The following is a 22,426-nucleotide window of genomic DNA, read 5'->3' on the forward strand; positions in this document are numbered from 1 at the left end:
TTAAAGAAACAGCCATATACATTTCATTTTATCCAGTCATTTCATTAGATAATAAAAAAATGACTTTTACAGATTTAGAGATCCTCTGTGATTTTCTGTTTTACTGAACACAGGTACACAAATGTTTTTTATAAATTAGTTTGCAGATAAAGGTTGTAAATAAGTGAATTTCTTTTGTATATACACTTATGTTTTCATTTTTGGATGTTGCTTTTGTTAGTAGAAATTTATTACTTATTACTACCTTATTGGTCTATATACTGTATAGTATAAATACAAATACCAGAAAACATCCAGCAAATTATATGTTCTGTTTCATATTTTTACCTTAAAATCTTTTGAATTAAGCAATTTATTTCTTAAAAATAGATAAGCCAATAATTATTACTATCAGTTTACAAATGGGAAACCAGTCTAAAGAGGCAGAGTAAAGTTTCTCATGCACACAAAGCTGTTAAGTAGTAGGGCCAAACTCCAATGTGATTTTTTGACATTGTTTCATTATAGAATATTCAATATAATAATATGTATAACATGTGACAATATATGTAAAAGTATATATTGCTAATTTTTTCATAAGACTCAAATCTCTTATTATGTATATATTTTATTGTGTGACATATTTATACAATATTTTAAATACCTATGAAATTGACTATTTCATTTTTCATTTTAAAGAAGTACTTAATGTTATGTAAGTATTGATTTCAGTATATGCTCATTATCATGTTAAAGATTTGAAAAATGTACTCAGGTTATAAAAATTATTTCCAGGAATAGATATTGCTTTGTGAGCAATCTGTGAATATTTTAAAGAGTTTCTCAGTTGACCTATTGAAATGATGTATTATATTAATATTAAACCTTTTTTAAATTCTTGAGATGACTCTGCTTGGTTATGGTTTATTGTTCCTTTAATTTACTGCTGAGTTTGATTTGCAAGTATTTTATTTAAGATTTTGCATCCATATTCATAAGTTAGTCTGTATTCCAGTGTTCTTAATTTGTGCCATATTTGATAGATTTTCTTATCAGGATTATGCTAGCTTTAAAAAATGAATTGTGAAGCTTTCTTCCTTTCTTACTATCTAAAGAATTAATATAGATTTAAATAACTTTTTCTTGAAAGTTTGATAAAGCACATTAGTGAAACTATAACTGATATTTTTACATTTTTTAATTGTTCAAATTATTCTTTTATTTCTCATGGACAGTTGCTTTATATCATCACATGATTGGTCTTATCAGGCTATATATGTCTTCTTTAGGTTAGTTTATAATTTTTAATGGCCCTAGAAATAATCCAAGTGGACGAAGATTTTGAAATTATCATAATATGATATAGAATGCTCTCTTATACTTTTGTTTATCTCTTATTTCTAATTCATTGTACATGTCCATTGTACATGGACTTTAAAAAATAGGGGGTGGGCCTTAGACTGAATAATTCTACACTTCCAACTTCTGAAATGTTAATGTGTGCTTTTATAGTTACGATTTATTTTCTTCTTATTTCTTTAGGCTTATTTGTCCCTTTTTACTTATTACATCCTTGTTTTGAATGCTTAATGTTTTGTTTTTAAATCTTTCTCCAAGAGCTACAGTTGCATCTTGTTACACTTTAAAGCAAACCTTCTTGAAAGGATTTTCTGTATTCACTGTTTCCGATTTCTCTCCTTGCATTCCCACTTAAGATAATTTCCAGTCAGGCTTTCACCACCACACTACACTGAAATTGCTAGTGAGGTATCCTGTTTTCTTCCTTACAACCTTCATGAAATCTGGTAGGATTCATTATACAAACTATTATCTAAAATTATTTTAAGGCCCTTTTTGAATGGCACAAATACTTAATGTGCATACCTCAAAGTTTAGAATATACTTTAGAATATGTGAGTTTAGAATACTGTGAGTAGAAGAAAATACTGTTCTATGACTTCACCATCCAGATGAGGTCACTGTTCATATTTTGTGCATAAACAGGCTTTGTGCTATTTTTAAAAACTACGTTATCATATGCATATAACAATTGATAACATGTTTCTCCTTATATAGAAACGTATTCAAATCATCTTTTATTTTACAATGTAACTTTAATGATTGAGAGTTTCTTAGACTTTTATTATTGGGTATTAGGATGTTTTCAATTAAAAAAATATTTTTTTTACATTTATTTATTTTGGAGAGACAGCATAAGTGGGGTAGGGGCAGAGAGAGAATGAAACACAGAATCCGAAGCAGGCTTCAGGCTCTGAGCTGTCAGAACAGAGCCTGACGTGGTGCTCAAACTCACAAACTGTGAGATCATGACCTAAGTCAAAGTCGGATGCTTAACTGACTGAGCCAGGCGCCCCAGGATGTTTTTAGTTTTTAAGTATTATAATCAAAGCTATGATAAGTATCTCTAAAACTTAAATATTAACATAACTACTCATTTTAACAAAATAATATTGTGATGGAAAAATAACAAAAGTTGAATAATGGTATAAGAAGTTAAAGCAAGATTCATATGCCTTCTTTTCTCAGAGGGCTTGAATGATTTGCCTGCTTTTTTACATTTTCCAAAATTAGCTCACTTTGTAAACAATATTTCCATTAGTTGAATTTCTTGGCTTTCATATCATTCATTAATCCTGTAGTTATTGTTACTGTCCACAGGAACTTGTATGGCAGCTATTCACAATTTAAGATCTGGGTTTATACTATTTTTACTTTTTACCTGATAAGTAAAACTTTTTACTTTTTACTTTGTTAAAACTTTAAATGTTATTGATATTACATATTGTTTCTTTAAATCTAAAAGAATTTTTGAACATCACTTTAAACATAAACCACCTCTCAGAGCAGTACACATTCTATGGTATTTTTGCTGGGTTCAGGAGAGAAGAGAAGAAAGTACTTTATACCCAGTATGCTTGTAGTTAGGCAGGATTAATCATTGTCCTGGACAATCTGCATTTTGTTTTACTTAGCTGTGTATATAGTGTATATAAAGGATAAAGGAGTCCTAATTTACAACACCTAATCTTTCTAGATGTTAAAAAGGTTGCCAGTGTATGAAAAAGTAGTTAGTAAACAAATACATCATATGCTCTTTGTGTTTAAATTCATAGGAAAGACTGTTCTCAAAAAACAACTAGAGGAAGTGAAATTGTTAAAATCCCCTTTCAGCATTACAGGTGCTCATACTTTTTACTAGGTTGATAGAGGGGAGGAAGGGCTCTAGGCCAGAATGTCCCTTCAATGTTACTATGTGTATAGTGGGCAAAGGGTCTAGTCTTCTAGATGTTTAGAAGTGCACAATGTGTTCAAAGGAGAGAGTTAAAGCCACACCCTTTAAGTATTCTGTTAATTCATACGAATGGTTGTATTTGGGGAATGGGATTGTTAAACTTGTTGTTTTGGAGAGAGTGTGCTGACTGTTCACTGGGTAGCATGGGGATGGGGCGGGGGGGGGCAGGGAAGGAGGTGAGGAGAGCAGGGTTCTGTGCCCATGAGTCTTTACACGAGTTCAGATTGTCTAACCATTGTTCTGTGTGTACATTTTAGTTAATATTGCTGTGTATTAAAGGATCAACAAATCCTAATGCCCAAAGTCTACTAAAAGTATAGGCAGTAAAATAATCCCTTTTTAAATGTCCTTTTGTTAGTTTTTAGGAAGGACTGTTCTGGAAGTGTCTGTTAATCCACCTCTTGGAGCTAGATGTAGTCCTCTACTTAGTCATTGAAATGGCAGAGGGGACAGAGGAGGGAAGGGAAGGACTTTTAGCTAGTATTTCCATATCTAGAAGACAGTTTTAGGTTATAACCATAGGTCTGTATGTGTGTTTTTGTCAAGTATCTGTGTTTATTGTGGCCAAGTTTCATTATTTTGTAACATCTAGGCTTTTTGGATATCCTTAGGTGCCATGTATGATAAAATGTACAGCTAGTGAATTAGCCAGTTTATTAAGTTTGTTGTTTTTGTTGTTGTTGTTGTTGTTGTTATAATTGAAGGGAGGAAGCATCTTGAACATGTAATTGTTGTCTCTGAGAAATGTACATCAGGACTTATTAGGCTGGCAGCAGAGGGGCAGAAGGAACTATAGAGGGAGAGGTGTATGCGGATGTGTTCATATTTACATTTTAATGATAACAGTTAATGTGTGCATCTCTTTTGGCAAGATTATGGAAATGCATTGTGATTCAATGGAAATGCACTTCCTTGCTAATATTTGAATGGTATACATTGGATAATGAATTCTTTTAGAAGCATTATACTTGGTGTATTCTGTTACTTTATGCCTAATTATTTAATTGAACATTAAGGGAATGTAGTATTTTATTTTTTTGGAATGCAATATTTTAATTGTAATGTTGCCAATATTGTTATGTAGAAGCCTGTTATCATTTTTGTCTTTTAGGAAATTTTTGTTGCTAAGAAAGACAGGATTACATTTTTTTTTCTTCCAATTGAGTTGGTGTAGTGTATTTCTGGTTATAAAAATACTCAAAGTTTGGGGACTTTGAAATGGTAAATATTCATGGTGTGTAAAAAAACATGATATATAACTGTATGATTTTAATTACATTAAAGGGGCGGGGGCAGTGTGGTTAGAGAGAATCTCAAGCAGGTTGCACACTGTTGGTGCAGAGCCTGATGTGGGGCTTGATCCCACGAACCATGAGATCATGACCTGAGCCTAAATCAGAGTCACACACTTAATCGGAGCCACCAGGTGCTCATAAATAACTATAAAACTATTTATTATAGTTTTATATTGTTTATTTTGGATTTTCCAAACATGCTATTGTTTCAATTGCAAATGGAGGTATTATTAGTACTTCACTGTTTTTATGTCTTTTAGTTGTTTCTCTTATCTGATTACTTTGGATAATACATCAAAGTACAATGTTAAATGGTAGTAGAGATCATTGGCATATTTGCTGTGTTCTTCTCTTGATGGGATTGGTGTTAGTTTTTTCCCTTAAATAAGAGTCTGACTTTAGGATTCAGTGTTCATTTCATTTATCTAGTTAAGAAAATATCACTTTCAATTTATTGAGTATTTTTTTAAATTGGTAATGGGTGTTGAATTTTGTCCGTAGTCATTTTTGCATGTAGGGAGATGCTCCTGTAATATTTTCTCTTGTATCTATAACAATAGTGATTTATATTGATGGGTTTCCTAATGTTGAACCTTAAATTATTGTAATAAATCTTATTTGGTTGTAGTACCTTCCATCCTTTCTTTTTTTTTTTAAATTTTTTTTTTCAACGTTTATTTATTTTTGGGACAGAGAGAGACAGAGCATGAACGGGGGAGGGGCAGAGAGAGAGGGAGACACAGAATCGGAAACAGGCTCCAGGCTCTGAGCCATCAGCCCAGAGCCTGACGCGGGGCTCGAACTCACGGACCGCGAGATCGTGACCTGGCTGAAGTCGGATGCTTAACCGACTGCGCCACCCAGGCGCCCCATCTTCCATCCTTTCTTAAGCACATTCCAGTTTTCTTTTTTGCCCTCACCATTCAGCCAAAATATCTCTGATTTAGGTCAACATTGATTTCCATGTTGCTAAATCTAATCACCTTTTCTTTGTCCTTATTTTCATTATATGTAGCACTTAACCAAGTTGATTATACCCTTATCTCTGGAAAATTTTTTTCTTGGCTTCTAACACACACTGCTCTTGTTTCTTCTTACTCTTCCGGAAGATTTTTTTTCAGTTTTTCTTCACTGGTTTCTCTATATTTCCCTAAATTGCACAAACATCTGAGAACACCATATCTGTCAGCTCAGGCTCCATTTAGATGCCTAGTTGGTATCTCAAGCTGACCTATTCCAAAACAGAACCTAAGATATCCACCCTCTCTATAAACCTGCAGTCTTCCCTATTCCAGTTTATGACATTCAATCCTCATTTTTTAGACCAAGGCAGTTGAAAACTGCTTTGGAATTATGTATTAATTTATGTTGGGAATTGCTAGGCCAAAAAACCCATATGTTCAGTTTTAGTAGATAATGCCAAAATATTTTTTCAAGATAGCTATGATATACATTTTTCTCTCAGACCATCATGTATGAGCGTTCCGGCCTCAGATTAACACCATCATCTAATATTGTCTTTTATTTATTTTTAATTACAATTCTTTAGGAAAATATATCCCACTGTGGTTTTAAATTTTCTTTTCTCTCATGATTGATAAGATTGAGAATTTTTAAAGCACTTTATTTAGAATGTTGTTTTAGAGATTGTCACACAGAATCAGAATCAGACTCAGATTTCCTCTCCATATTCCAGTTGTGACCTGCACATTACACCCTTCTGAGCTTCAGTCTTCTCACTTGAACAACTAGATGTGTGGTAATTTAATATCCTAACAGTCTGCAAAAGAGGGATTTAGGGGTTAATGCATTGATTAAAAGGAATATATATAAAGGATGTCATATTCATTTAGAAAAACATTTCATGGGGTGCCTGGGTGGCTCAGTTGGTTAAGCATCTGACTTCAGCTCAGGTCATGATCTTGTGGTTCGTGGGTTAGAGCCTTGTGTTGGGTTCTGTGCTGACAGCTCAGAGCCTGGAGCCTGCTTTGGATTCTGTGTCTCCCTCTCTCTCTGCGTCTCCCCTGCTCACACTCTGTCTCTCTCTCTCAAAAATAAACAAACATTAAAAAAATTAAAAAAAAATTAAAAAATAGAAAAACATTTTATTCTTAATATGATTTTAATATTTAAAATATTTATTGATATTTTATATTAAAATTTAATCTTTCATTCAATATGTATATGTCTAAAACATTATGAATTATGAATTTCTTATATTACAAACTAATTAAAATGTTGTATATATCCTCTTTTCAGTGATGGAGTTATCAAACTATGTTTTCCCACCTCAGTGTTTTCATTATTTTTATTCACAACTATCCTCAGTAATTTCCATTCTATTAATGACTCACTCAATTTATAAAACAGTGAAATTGTGTAGACTAAGTGCTGTCTTTCTGAGGTTAAATTTCTCCTTAGTGTTATTAAGTAACGTGTTCACTGAGGTTAATGGTACAAATAAAAAGACACAAAGATTTAGCTATTTATATTAACACCTATTTTCTCCCCATTAGATTTCCTGATGTCACATGAAGTACCCTATGTTACCAACACAGTGTGTTACCTTGCACATATTTTTCTGTGCTTCTATAAGGATATGATTGTATATATGTATGATTTGCTATTTTATTTTTAATCACAAAAGGGTCTTCTCTATGTACGCATTTAGTAAAGTTACTCTTTTACTTATAAATACGTTGTGATATTCCTCAAGGTTATTAGATATAAGCCTCATGTACTTTTTTAGTGGTACAGATCTTTCCCACTGTAAATCACCATCCTATCAGTCAGAGTACAGTGCAGAAAACAGAAATCCCTCTGTTTTAGGCAGAAAGGGGTTTAGAGATTTCAACAAGTTTGCAAAACTGGCAGAGAGAACTGTCACTCTTCCTGGCTTCCAGGAGTGTTTCCCCAGTTGACCAGTAGTATAGGCACTATGACATCCGAGGCTGCCTCTGGACCTGTGTTGGGCGTATGCCTGCTCCTTGGATCAGAAGGCTGGGGATATGGGAGCTGTAGCCACTGCTTCCGCTGCCACAGGGCCTCAGTACCCACAGCTGGTAGACGGACACTCAACTCTACAACATTCAGCTATACACATCTCTATGTGTATAGTCACATCTCTATGGCCTTATTTGCCAATAGAGAGAAAACAAAACAAAACAAACAAAACAAAAGCAACCAATAATCAGGAAGACGCCTTTTACCTCAGTTCTACTTTCCATAATATGCCTGACTGTTATCTCCTATTGGTTGAAACTAATGTGCATCCTGAACACTTTCACAAATAAAAAAAGAAACTGCCTGCCTTCCTTCCTGCCTGCCTCCCTGGCTTCCTTTCTGTTCTTTTTCTTTCCTGGGCTCTGATACACAAGAAAACACTTTAGAAGGAAGTTGCAAAGGAGGTTCACTGAGCCATTAATTACACTTTATTCACGTCAGATAACTTAGTCAATTACTTATCTTTTGAATAAATTCAGAATGAATACAGTTATTAACCACTACTAACAATATTAAAATTAATAACTTTATATGTGTTGTTTTTATGTCCTGGTTCTTTGTATGTGATAGAATCTCAAAAGTTGGATTGTTGTGTCAGAACTAACTGTATTTTTCAAGACAGATATTACTGAAATATGTTCCCAAAAGTTTTGTTTGTATATTTGTACATATGTATGAGTATATGAGCAATACAGATGTGGGATTTCTCACTTTACTCAACACTGTAGGTATTTTAAAATTATACCAACTTAATTGTTGGGTAAAGAAGTGTTGGATTAATTTTCATTTTCCTTCCTGGTAGTGAAGTAAATTCATTTCATTTCTTTTTTTAGCCATTCAGCCATTCAGATTTCCTCTTTTTTTTTTTTTTTTTTTTTTGCTTGCAAAGATTACTATTCATGACATTCTACATGATTTTAGATATTCCAATGATGAACATTTTTGAAGTTATGTTTATTATCGTTTGTATTAGGAAAGCAATTAGCACACAACAATATGTGTGATTGCCTGGATTTTATTGCTTAGGGCAGGGCTAAAGTAATACTACTTCTTAAACATTGCAGATTTTAAGAATTATACGTATAGTACTTAAGGTGTGTTCATGAATGTTTTATAACTTCATTTCCTAAGCCTTCCAACAAACACCTGTCAGTCACATGGCAGTACAGATTATTAAGGCACTGAATTCTCATGTTTATTTTTTATTCTTTTTATTGGAAAACACATGGGAGCATCTATTTCTAAAGATTTACAATTGTTTGGTATATGAAATATGTATAATTTTAGGTATCAGAGCTACCACGTCTGATCTGGAAAGTACATTAGAAACTGGTTTGGGGTCTGTTTATGATTTTTGTACTTATGTAGATTCAATCCTAGAAAAATGGTTACACATAAAGATATTTACATGTAAACATAAAGACGCTAGTGAAGAACACTAGTGAAGACACAGTTACATGTCTTTAGATAGATGTGAAGACCAAATAAAAGTATTTCCTAAAAATCCCTTACGAATGTTGCAAAAGTACAAGCAGCAAAGAAAGATTAGTGTGGGATGAACTTGAATTTTATTAGAATTCTGGATTTTGTGAACAAGTGAAGAAAACAAATCTTTATTATGTGTTCTAAGATTAGTCACAATGGGCACAATTATTAAACAATCCACAGTTGTCATGTTGAAGCGCAAAAAGTATTTTATAAAGCCCATCAAAATTTTAAAATAGAAGGATACTCCAATGTGTGTGCAGACTGACACAGAATGAAAATGCTGAGACTCTACAATTATGTTTTTAGCATTACAATTAACTTCACAGTCCAGATCTGCTGAAGCAGTTAGCAAGACATTTATCAAGCCTGTTACCAAAGAAATGGTGACAGGGAGATTCAGGGATATAGCTAACAAAATGATTCATTAAATGCCCATGTCAAACAACAGTCCATCTCTTAGAGAAGATAACCAAATATATAAAGAAGTAATTATTATCTAGTATAAAAGTTGTTATAATTCACTGCAAAGCGATGAATTCATTTACACTGGGAATTCTTTGCTAATGTGTACAAATAAAGAAAATTTAAACTTATTGACACTTCTTGAGAAACAGCAGTGAGTCTTGGAATCCATGCTTTTGATTAAGCACATCTGATACTAATGCCATAGCCAGATAAAAGAAAATAATTCATTACACATATTCAAACAATTGCCAAGACAGGCAAATCTACCCACTGTTATATTCATAGGGAAGCCATTGCAAAACGACGTAGGCATTTTAAGAGAAGTGCTTCACCACCAAATACTATGTGCTGTCAGATTTGTAAATGGATGATCAACCATTATTTAATATGTGCTTTTAAAAAAAAACTCGTTCCCTATTTAGAAAAAGAGGTGCAGGTGTTCCTCAGTAAAAACCTTGGGCTTCTAGATGACTTTTATGATAAAGCACTCCATTAAAAATTAGGATATTTTACAAAGGATATTTTTAATTTCACTCAAAAACCTAAAATGCCAAAAACCTGAAATGCAAATCTAATAGGTGTTCCACATTGAAGAAAAAATAAATCCAGCAAAACTGAAGCCACGGAGTATACCTTTTAATCATGTCAAGGAGGATGTGTTTCATTGAGTGATTTGGCTACAACTTTATCTGAGGAATACATTCAAAATATATTGCACTATCTAAAAAGCTTGACTAATAGTCTTCTTCAGAATTACTTCCCAAACCATGGTAGTAATGAGTGAGTAAGAAAGCTTGTACATCACTTAGTAATTGGACAGTTTCTGAAGAACAATTCTGGAAGATATTTCAAAGGAATTCTTGAAACTAGAAATTATTAAAAAAACCCATTTTTATTTGGGTTAGAAATACACTGTCCAGTGTACTGGGAAATTTATCTACACTATCAGTGTACTGGTTAGAAATACACTGTCCAGTTACTTGGGAAATTTATTAAATATACAGGTAAATCATAATTCATTGAAATTCTCATCTTAAAGTTACAACATCAATCCAAATATTTCTTTAATTACTGATCATAATTCTAAGAGAAATATATTTAGTATTATTTTGGTAAATTGAATACATTTAATACTACTTTTATTTTTATATTTTTTGTTTCCTAAATTGTTTTTGTTTTCAAAGTTGCTTTCCTTTATGGCATATAATACTGGATTTGTAACTTATAATAACAATTTTCTTTTTGAAAAAATTATTTAAATAAACATGTGTATTGCCTTAAGAAAATTATTAAATGCATACTAGTACAAATAGTATGGTGTTTAGTATGAATAAAATAAAAAAGTGTTCTGAAATGGTTTGGGAAACAATGTCCTGTTGAATTATTTCCTTTGTCATTAGTGTTTAGATCTGTTGCCTCTTAAATATGTTTTCTAAAATTGTATAATTCAATGATTTTTAGTATATTGGCAAGTTGATGCAGCTATAATTTTAAGATAACTCATAATATATTCTATCAAACCTTTGCATGGCTTCTTTTCACGTGGATCTTGATTGAAACTCTTAAATAAGCATTGTTGTTCTTTATATTTGTGTAGTTTTTCCTTGTACTAGTTTAAAATTTTTCAAAACTAGATAGTGAATTTATCACGGCTATTGTCTGGAGTATTGACCATATTTATGTTGTTTTTTTTTTTTCCTTTAAGTTGTTAATGTGATGAATTATGATTTGAATTTTCTAATATTTATCAACTTATAACTAAAATATAATCTGTTTTTTCATGGTTAATTATTTGAACACTGTTAAATTGATTGGCTACATTATATTCAGAATCCTGTATCAATTTTTATAAATGGCAACCACTTATGGTGTTATTTTATACTATTTAATCAATATTTATTAAGTTATGGTACCGACACAATTTGAAATATGTTTCTTAATTTACAAAAAAATGGAGGAAGCTTCATAATTCATTTTTTTCTGTATATTTTTTCTTAGCTAGACAATTTGAAAAAAAATTATGATCAACTAGCCTGGAAGAGAAAAAGTTATGAAAAGGAATATCTGGAAGCATTCAATAATTATTATGCAACAGTAAGTTGACCTTTTTCTACTTCCCCCTAGAGCTCTGTTCTCTGTTCCTAAATATTAACTCCTGCAACTAAAAGTAATGACATTATTACACATTTTTTTCCTTTTTGAGATACATAACATGTATAAATGATTCTCTTATTCTTATCTTAAAGAAACAAACATGGGATATTGAGCTTTCTAATGTTGCAAAAGACCTTTCAGATATTTCAATTGCATATACTCATTCGGCAGAAGAAAACAGAAAGCTTGGAATTGATATTGAAACCATGGCAGGTCTTATCAATGACAGGTAATTTTGCAAATATAATTTTTATTTTGATATAATATATTAAATATGTTAAATATAATGTATCTCCTCATTTTACATGGATACATCTCTGGGGTGGTTTGGTGGTGTTTGTGTTTATCATCAGCTTAAATGTTGTTTATTTCTATTCTAAATGTTGCTCCTTAAAGCACTCTGAATCCCTTTAGAGATATCAAGTAGTGAAAAATGATCTTATGAGGAGTTTTTGCTCACTCATATCATCTCCTTTTGACATGTCCTCTTACACTCAAAGACACTTTAAACTTACAGTATGTTTAATCAAGCTCCTGCTATCCTTCAGTCAACCCTCAATTCTTCCCAGCAACTACTGGTTTTCTTAGCTCAGAAACCTACAGGTTTTCTTGCTTTCTGTTTCTATTTCAACCCTCATATTCAACATATTAAGAAGAAATGTTTCACACACTAAATATCTTTTTATCTGTTACACTGCTCGATCAGCACCCTGGAACAAGCTATCATCGTGTCTAGCAAGAGCTTATAGTGACTTCCAAAGCTAGTTTACCTGCAGTCATTATGCTTCCTTTCTAATCCATCATCTACACTGTGGTGGGTTCATTCTTTTTTCTGTTTTTTGGTTTTTTGTTTTTTTTGACATAAGTATGATCAGTTCCTCTCCACACCTGCATTAATTTTAACAGGAATGAAGGGAAAATCCCCTCCTTAACATCTCCGACAAGGTCCCTGAATAGGCAGACATAACCTGCCTCTGTTGTCTCATATCACATTTGGTTCAAATACTATAGCCTTGCTTCATCTTCTCCTATTTGCCACGTGTTTGCCAGCCCATATGGCATTTGTGTGCTATTTCCTTTTCCTATAGTATTTTTCCTGTTCCTTTTACCCAGCAAATTACTCTTTATCCTTAAGACAGTTTTGGAGTGAGTTCTGAGAAGCTTTTTCATTGATTGTTAAATCAATGAAATCCAAGTTAAATCCAATTCATATATTATGTGTATATATGGCACACATACTTTTCTTCTTCAGATCTCTTGCCATATTTGCAATTTTTGTGTGCACATATTTGACTCTTGTTCATCTCCCTCAAAAAACGTGATCTGTGAGGGCAGACATAGGCCATGTCTGTATTCTCTTCATCACTGAATCTGCATCATCAAGCATGGTACATGACATACTGTGCTATCCAAAGTTAATTATTGAAGGGAAAGAAGGAACAAAGAAGGGAAAGGGGTAATGATGATATTTGATGATTGTATAGGAAGTTGTTAAAATTTCTTAGTGATCGTTTTATCTTTGGAAATGCTAGAATGAAACTATAAGATTTATCTATGTGTTGAAAAGAATTTTTAAAAGACAGCAAAAGGAACATTGTTTTCCAAAAGATAACTTAAAATTGTACTTGTTAATGTTACTACATTTTATTAAGAGAGCCATAGGAGAAAAAATAAAAATTCTGAAGCTAATGAGAAGACCCCTCTGGAAGAAAGGAAGTGTGAGAGTTAGCGTTTATGAGATTATCTTGCCAACAAGCATCTATCTCATCTTAGTGGTATACAAGTAGAAAGGTTTATTTCTCACTTGCATTGCAACTTAGCTGTGTCTGCGTTTCATGTTATTTCTACTTCTTAGATTTAGGGTGAAGAATCAGATCCTGCTAGGGCACATTGCTCTGGTAAGCACAGACTCATTAGTGAGATCACTTGATGACCCTTACAGCTTCCACAGGAAGATGATAAGTGTTTCTTTTGCTCACACTCCATTGAACAAAGCAAGTCATATGGCCAAGCCTGATGTCAACAGGGTGGGAAGTCTAATCCTCTTAAAAAGAGAGACAGTACATAATTGGGAATAGTGATACAGTCTATCACATGTAGTGGAAATGTAGCCTTGGTTATTGTAAAGGTATTCCAGTGTATACATTGTGCTTGTCCAGTTAATATTTTAGATATCACTTAATTACTTAACTTTTCTTTCAGATTTTCACTTGACATTAAAAAAATAAATGATGATTTTAACAGCAGATTAGTCAACAAAGAATTAGGGAAAGATTAGTGAAATCAAAGAAATTAAGAGATATACAGGTAAGAGTCAGGTCTACCACATGTTTAAGTGATGTTCCAAAAGACGAGAAGATAAAAAAAGGACAGAGATAGTATTTGAGGAGATAATATCAGTTCATATATGGCAAACATTTCTTACATTCATGTTTCACTGGTGAGTCTCTCACTCTTAATAGTCGATAGGTAGGTAGGTAGATAGCAAGGTAGATAGGTAGGTAGGTAGATAGATAGATGCAAAAATAATTATTCATTTCGAAACTTTATTTGCTGTCACAAACTATGAGTCTGGAGTTCTGTCTTGTCCAGTAAGAGAGCGGACACAGAATTGAATACGAGAGAGGCTAATGTATGGGAGGAGACAAGGGCCTGAACAGGGGTTTCATCTTGACTTTATTGAGCTCACAAGGTATTGCCCACGTGGTGAACGTGAAGAAAACAAGATCTTACACACTTGGCAAAAGTGAAGAAAACAATCAGATAGTAATCATTAACTTGTGTGTGTAAGAAGCAAAGGGTCTGGGGGGGACAAGTGGAGTTTTTGATCCAAATAAAATAGTATATTGGCATCAGATGGAAAGTAATTTCCATGATATAACAAGTGATATAATAAGTTATTCGTGATCCATTACAATATCTCGCTACCTAACCTCAGGCACTTTTGCCCGGTGGCGGCTGTCGGCCCTAAGCTTTCTAACCCATTTATGTAAGTAGAACCTGTTTCCCCAGAGTTTGTTTTACTTCCAAATCTTCTAAGTAATTTTATAATTCCCTGTTTGATATAGATATTTACAGCTTATCTTTTGCTTTTTCAACATAGTGTTAATAGTTATTATTTTATCTAAATCTAATAATTTAAATATCTGTAGTCTTTGTCATTTATTTTTGCATCTTATTCTCCTAACTCATGCTTTTGCTATCTTTTTCCCTTGTGCTCTTGGCTATTTTTATTGTGTGTTGTCCACTTTCTTCTGGAAACTATTTGTGGAAAATCTTTGAGTCCTAAGATAAAATTGAGTTAACATTTGCAACCTTATATTTATGAGAGGGATTCTTTTTTTCAATTTTGCCCTTGTATATGCCCAAGACTTTTTTCATTTCCCAAACCATGATATTCATATAATTTTTACAGATATTCAAATAATGTATTTGAGGTTTGTATAACAATGTAACAAGAATTCTATTATATTATGTTGGGAATAAAAGGACATACAATTAGTGTCATTATGGATGAAAAAACTCAGTAACATATTAGTAGTTATTTTCTCTATTTACTGAAATGATTTTAGGTTTTCAATCTGTTTTTGCACTTTTTTGTATTTTCTTTTCTACAAAAAATACACATTATAACAAGAGTGCAAAAAGATCATACAAGATTCTTTCATTTTGAAAGCACTGGAAGTTTTGGTAAAATGGAGCTTTGGATATCTGTAAAAAACTCTATTATATGGGTGTGTCATGATTTTTCATAATTACTCTAATATTTACTTTTAGGTTGTTTTTATTTTCATGACATAAACATTGTGGCAATTATTTTTCAGAAATCTTAGCTTTTTAAAATTTCAAGTAGATTTCTGGAAGTAGATTGGCTATAATGCTTTTAAATTCCTAATACCTTTAAAAAAATAAATTTCTAATACCTTTCTAAACCTACTTTCCAGAAAGACTATGTCATTTATTGAAGCTGAGCAGTACATAAGCTTGTTCTGTGATGTACTTGTGCTAACATTGAGCGCTGTGTTTTTTCCAAGTTGATAAGTGAAAAAATATATCCTCAATGTTGTTTCAAACTTCCATTTCTTTGATCACTAATGAGGTGGAATATTTATATATCCTCTATTGAATTCTGCTTTTTCTAGAGAATTCTTGTGTGCTTCCAAGGAAAAAATAAAGAACTTGGGATTCAGAAAGGCAAAGTGCCTTTTTGAAGTTCTCACAACTTAATACCACTGGCATTTGAAACATGATTTTCTGTATTCAGATTCAGGATTTTTTTACCTTCTCTTATTTTTATTTTTTTTATTTTTGCAATTTAATGTGATTTCAATTTAACTGATGTTTAATAAATGTTCAAATATGCTTGACATATTATTCCAATAATAGCAATCTCAAATAGCAGCCTTAACATTAAAATGCAGTTGTCTCAGGGTACAGGTAAGATTATGCTGAATTGCACTTTGCCTTTGTGGCTAGAGCTTAGAGCAAATGCTTGATCTGACTTGTGTGTCTGTCTCTGTGTGCATGTGTGTGCGTGTGTGTGTGTGTGCACATGAACACACATTTTTATGTGGCAGGCAGGTAGAGACAAACACTGAGGGTAGGGAACTAACTTTCGACTCTGCTGAAGACCATGGAAATGCACCAAAGAAGCTGTATGGTCAGATTCTCTTTTAAAGATATCACTTTGGTGGTAATTGAATGAGTTAAGCTTTGAATAACTGGTTTGATGGTGGTTCCAGACACTAACTTGGGAAATATACGGAGGAAAAACAGAAAGGTTGGAGGGAAGATGTTGATATGTTTGGTTTGGAATTGTGTATGGCATGATTCAAGTGTACGTGTCTAGATATCACTCTGATGGATAGGTCTGAAATTGAGGGAAGATGTTCATGGAGATGGAAGTTCCATGTTAAATGTAGAAGTGCTTTAACTTGGCAAGCAAACTTTTCTATGTCTCCTACTTCATTTACTGCTTGAAAATTAGAATTTTTATGAGGTAGAAATTTTGTGGGATAAATTATAACACCAAGTTTTATATCAGTATAAGGTAGAGTTTCCTCCGTATCTGATAGGGCAGAATCAAGAAATATTAGTGGCCTCTGTAAACTCTTATCCACTAACAAAAACTGCTTTCCCATTAATTAGAAAATGAAATCTAAATTCAACAAAAATGAATAAAGCACCAAATATTTTTGACATTTATTAAAATTTATCTTACTTATTTTTAAAACTTTTCCAGATTTATTGAAGTATAACTGAGAAATATAATGTGTATATATTTAAGTTGTGCAAAATGATAGATTTTTAATTAACGTTTTGTTTTTTTAAGATCAGATAGGGTCACAGGAAAATTGAGGAGAATATATAGATATTTCTCATATACCCCTGGTCCCTATACATGCACGGCGTCCCCCATGATCAACATCCTTCACCACAGTGGTATATTTAGTACAATTGATGAGCCTACACTGACAGAACATATTACCCAAAGTCCATAATTTACATCAGTGTTAACTCTTGGTGTTGTACATTCTAGGGTATTATGCAGTAATACCCTAGTAATGCAGTAATAATGGTATTATACAGAGTATTTTCATTGTCCTGAGGTCCTCTATGCTCTGTCTACTCATTCTTCCATTCCTCCCATCCAGACTGTGACAGCCACTAGTTTTTTATTGTCTTCATAGTTTTGCCTTTTTTTCAGAATGTCATATAGTTGTAATCATATAGTATGTAGCCTTTTCAATTGGATTCTTTCACTAACTAATATCCATTTAAAGTTCCTTTATGTCATTCATGGCTCATTTTTTATAGCACCAAATAATATTCTGTATCTGGGTATACCACAGTTTAAGCATTCACCTACTGAAGAGCATCTTGGTTGCTTCCAAGTTTTGGCAGTTATAAATAAAGCCACTATAAATATTTGCGTGTAGGTTTTTGCATGGGCAAAAGTCTTCAACTCCTTTGGGTAAATACCAACAAACAATTGCTGGATCATATGATAAGAATATGTTTAGTTTTGTAGGAAACTGCCAAACTGCCTTCCATAGGGGCTGTATTATTTTGCAATCCCAGTAGCAATGAATGAGAGTTCCTATTGATTCACATCCTCACCAGCATTTGGTGTTGTCAGTGTTCTACATTTGACCATTCTAATAGGTGTGTAGTGATATCTTCTTGTTTTGATTTGCATTTCCTTTAATGGCATATGATTTGAAGAATCTTTTCATATACTTATTTGATATTGTTCATATACTCATCTTCTTTGATGAGGTGTCCATTAAGGTCTTTGACCCATTTTTAAATTGGATTTTTTTTTCTTTCTGTTGACTTTTCAGAGTATTTCATATGCTTTGTACAACAGGTCTTTATTAGATGTGTCATTTACAAATAGTTTCTCCCAGTTTGTGGCTTCTCAATTTTTTGACCTTGGCTTTCACAGAGCCAAAGGTTTTAATTTTAACAAAGTCCAGCTTATCAATTAATCTTTCCATGGGTTGTGCTTTGGTATTGTGTCTAACAAACTGTTGCCATATCCAAGCTCACCTAAGTTTTATCCTATGTTATCTTCAGGGATTTTATAGTTTGCATTTTACATTTAGGTCTATGATCCATTTTGAGTTAATTTTATGAAAGAGGTAAGGTCCCTGTCTAGCTTTATTTTTTTGTCTGTGGATGTCCAGTTGTTCCAACACCATTTGTTGAAAATATGATTTTTGCCCCACTTGTATTGCCTTTGCTTCTTTGTCAAACATCATTTGGCTCCATTTCTGTGGGTTATACACTATACATTATAGGAGATACAGACAATAATACAAAGGTCAGTTGTTTTTATTATTTAATGGTTAACAGAAATAGCGTCGTATATCTTTATTTTTACTTTACGCAGTGATTTTATAGTCTTTTGTTTATGACTAGTAGACTAATAATATAACCATATGCTTATGACTGCCTTTATAATCAATATTTGTACTTAAAGAAAATGTAGACCTAAAAATAAAATGTATGTTTGCAAGTGTGTGCATGTGTTTGTCCATGTGTGTGTGTTTGAGTCCTGAACACCTGCTTTATATGAAATACTGTTTAAGTGCTGGGGATATCATTTAAACTTACATTCTGCTACATAGATACTAAATATTTGATAAATTTTCAAAAATTCAGTCACCGATACTCTTGGGAGGAAGAAAAAAAGTGGATAATGTGCTAGAGTGACCAGGCCAGTGAAGAATTGGGACCTCTGCTTTGGCAATGACCTCCAAGGACACTGCTGTCTCTTGAATTGAGACTTTAATGAAGAAGCTTTGCCAGCCTTGAGCTGTTCCAGGAAAGAAGTTGCCAAATAGAAGTAATGGAACACACAAAAGTCCTATGATGGATAAAAATTTCGTGTGTTCTGGAAACAGAATGGAGGCCACTGTTTCTAGAAAATTGTATGTGGGCAGAGTAATTCAAGGAGATGAATGTTCCAAGGCAGACAGGGCCCAGATACTGCAAGCCTGTAAGTGGGCTGTGATAAAGGAATGTGGGTTAAACATCTAATGCATTTAAGGCATCTTACATCTTATTTTAGAAAGATCTGTGGGCAGCTTACTGCAGGATGGACTTTGGTGCATATAGAAGGATGCCGGCTCTTTTGGTCACTCAGAAAAATTATAATGATGATATAGATCAAGGGTTTTTTTTCAATAAAAATGGTAATAGCTGAATTCAGATATATTTTAGAGGAAGTACCAATGGGATCTTTTGACAGATGGAATATAAGATGTGAGGGGGGGAAATCGTCAGGCTACTTGCTGAGGTAACAAGGGCTTGCGGAAAATCTGAGGGGGATTTTGGAGAAGATATAATTATGTGTCTTCAGGCCATATTAAATTTCAGATTCTTATCAGCTCTTCAAATAGAAATGAGAAGTAAATATTAGATAGATCTATAGCACAGAAATGAGGAGGACATAAATTTTGAGTCATAATGTTAAACAAAAGGACAGGATACTATGTCTAAAAAAGAGTATGTAGATAAAAAAGTAATCAGAGTTTACTTTTCTTGCAACACTGATAATAGAGACTGTAAGACACTTATAAATGGAGCATAAATAGGATATACATCCTTTAAATGCCGCATTGTGCTGATGAAAAAGTAAAGGAAATCCTCAGAGGGCAATGCAAAATAATAATAATAGTAATAATAATAATGGAAAACCTGTAAGTTAAATTTTTAGTTGATATTTGGCTTCTCTAAAAATATGAATTGAAAAATGACTTTGCTGATCTTGGCAAACAGGGTGATTAAATTTTAGTGTCTTCAAATAATAGGCCATGGGCCATGGATCTGTGCATGTAAGGGAACTGGGCAAAGTAAGAGCATTTGAATGGGCAGAGCAGAAAACATATACCCACAAGCAAAGGCAGAGATAAGAAAGTGTGTCTGTCTAAGCCTGGAGCCTGGGTAGGAAACAGGAGAATGGTATGGCTATTTTTGACACTTGTTTGATGTTTTCATTTATACCATCTAGGTGATCTTGTAAGGCCCCAACCAAGAAATTATCATTTTAAAAAGTGATCTTACCTTGATAAATATTCTCTAGAGAAATAAACAGGCAGAGGCCACACAAGATTTTCTCAAATAAAGCTTTTAAAGCTCACAGGGGTGCCTGGGTGGCTCAGTCGGTTAAACATCCCACTCTTGTTTTCCGCTCAAGTCATGATCCCTTGAGTTTGTGAGATTGATCCCTGCCTCTGGCTTCATGCTGACAGCATTGAGCCTGCTTGGGATTCTCTCTCTCTGCCCCTCACCCACTCGCACACATTCTCTCTCTCTCTCTCTCTCAATAAATAAACATTAAATGAAGATGATCTCACAAAATATGAAACAATAAGGGAAAATAGAACATGAATGAGAGCAGAAATAACCAGCAGTATATTTACATCCACAATAATTTCAAATGACAGTATTAGATTAAATCTGCCTAAGTAAGTTTAAAATGATTAAAGGGAACAAAACAAACTAATAGAACATTATCAAAACAATTCAGGGAGGTTTGAAAAAGAATTCACCAAAACTTGTAAAGCTTAAAACTGGATTCATTTGGATTAAATATTTTATTAATTAAATACCAAATGCAGCTGGGGGAAAAAAAGAATCAGTGCCCTTGGAAACATGAAGAGGAACCCGGAATGCAGTACAGAGAGCAAAAGAGACAAAAATATGGAATAAATATTAAGTATTACGGAGAATAGAATGAGAAATAGAGAATGGGAAAGCAATATTCAAAAAGACAATGGCACATAACAGTCTTTTGAAGCGTGAATCCTTAGATTCGGGCATCATGATAAATCCCAAGAAGATAAACTCAGAAAACGTTAATTTTCTTTATACTATAGGTTACCCATATTGGAAGGAACAGTTGAAGATATGATGCATTTTGTCAAATGTATTCTACAGTGCTAGTATCTGCAAACAGCTCTCCTGCCTCCTTAAATTTAAGTGGCAAATGGTACTTCCTCTTTAAGGCTAGCACGTCCATCAGTGCTCTTGATCTTAATACCTTTTGCCCTGATCAGGACATAGTTTATCCTTATAGCTTCTATTTCTGACATCTTTGTTCATTACTTTCTTCCTTCAGGCTATATTCACCATTAACCCTCTTCCAGCCTAAAGTGAAGGCCTTGTCTTCATTCTAGTTGTATCTTTGGCAATCACACAGTAGTTCCCTTACATTCTCATTAAAATTTTCACGTAGTTAGCAATATTTGCTAGATTATTAACAGTATTTGCTTGACTGTTAATCACTTTTTGACCCTCAGCAGTCTGGCTTTTGAAACTCCAATGCTACCAAAATTTTCTTACTTAATTTAAAGACAACTACAACAATGAATATCTCCCTTTCTAAATTCACGGAGTGTTTTTTTCATGTTATTGCAATATCTTTTTCCCCCCTATGTGAACCAAGCATTTGTGTCTAATGCCCTCTCTGATGCTCTCTCTTTTTGAGATTCAGCATGTCATTCTCTTGGTTCTGCCTTTAACTCCATGAAGCTGTTCTCTCTAGGAATTCGACAGCAGCTCTTTTATCTCTGCTTGTCTCTCATAGATAAGCTCAGAGTCCTAACTGCAGCCCATGTACATCCTTGGTCTGCTCTCAATTCCAGAAATTGTATCTACTCTCATTATTTTAACATGTCATATTTTTCTTCACTTCTTAATCTCTATCCACATCTTTTATTTCTCCTGATAGAATTGTTTTGGATACCTACTCTCTCCTGCAGTATCACATCTTGACACCGTTATCCACCAAGTTACTTACTTCAGGCATCATCCTATATGCCTCTCTATCTGCTTATAGCCAGCATCCTACCAACTTCTTTAAGTCTTTCTTTTAATTGTTTTTTAATGTTTATTTATTTTTGAGAGAGAGACACACACACAGTGTGAGCAGGAGAAGGGCAGAGAGGGAGGGAGACAGAATTGGAAGCAAGTTCCAGGCTCTGAGCTGTCAGCACAGAACCCTATGCAGGGCTTGAACCCATGAACCACGAGATCATGACCTGAGCCGAAGTCGGACCCTTGACTGACTGAGCCACCCAGGTGCCCCAAGTCTGTCTTTTAAATGATCTTTCCTTTCTGTCTGTTTTAATTACCAGTGACCTAAATCATGTGCTGATTGTCCCTTAATTGGAATATTAAAATGGGATTCCAATTAGTCTACCTTACTCCAAGGTACTCT

The 22,426-nt window shown here is 33.4% G+C and overlaps 1 protein-coding gene across 1 annotated transcript in view; it reads left to right on the forward strand.

The window, feature by feature from the left end:
* CCDC178 (coiled-coil domain containing 178) overlaps positions 1-22,426 on the forward strand; it is a 368,290-nt gene that overhangs the window by 86,422 nt on the left and 259,442 nt on the right. The window contains exons 10-11 of the mRNA XM_030335810.1: positions 11,542-11,637; positions 11,790-11,926. Of these exons, the coding sequence (XP_030191670.1) occupies positions 11,542-11,637; positions 11,790-11,926 (233 nt within the window). The remainder of the gene's footprint in view (positions 1-11,541; positions 11,638-11,789; positions 11,927-22,426) is intronic.

This window comes from Lynx canadensis, chromosome D3 (genome assembly GCF_007474595.2).
Source record: "Lynx canadensis isolate LIC74 chromosome D3, mLynCan4.pri.v2, whole genome shotgun sequence".
NCBI lineage: Eukaryota > Metazoa > Chordata > Mammalia > Carnivora > Felidae > Lynx > Lynx canadensis.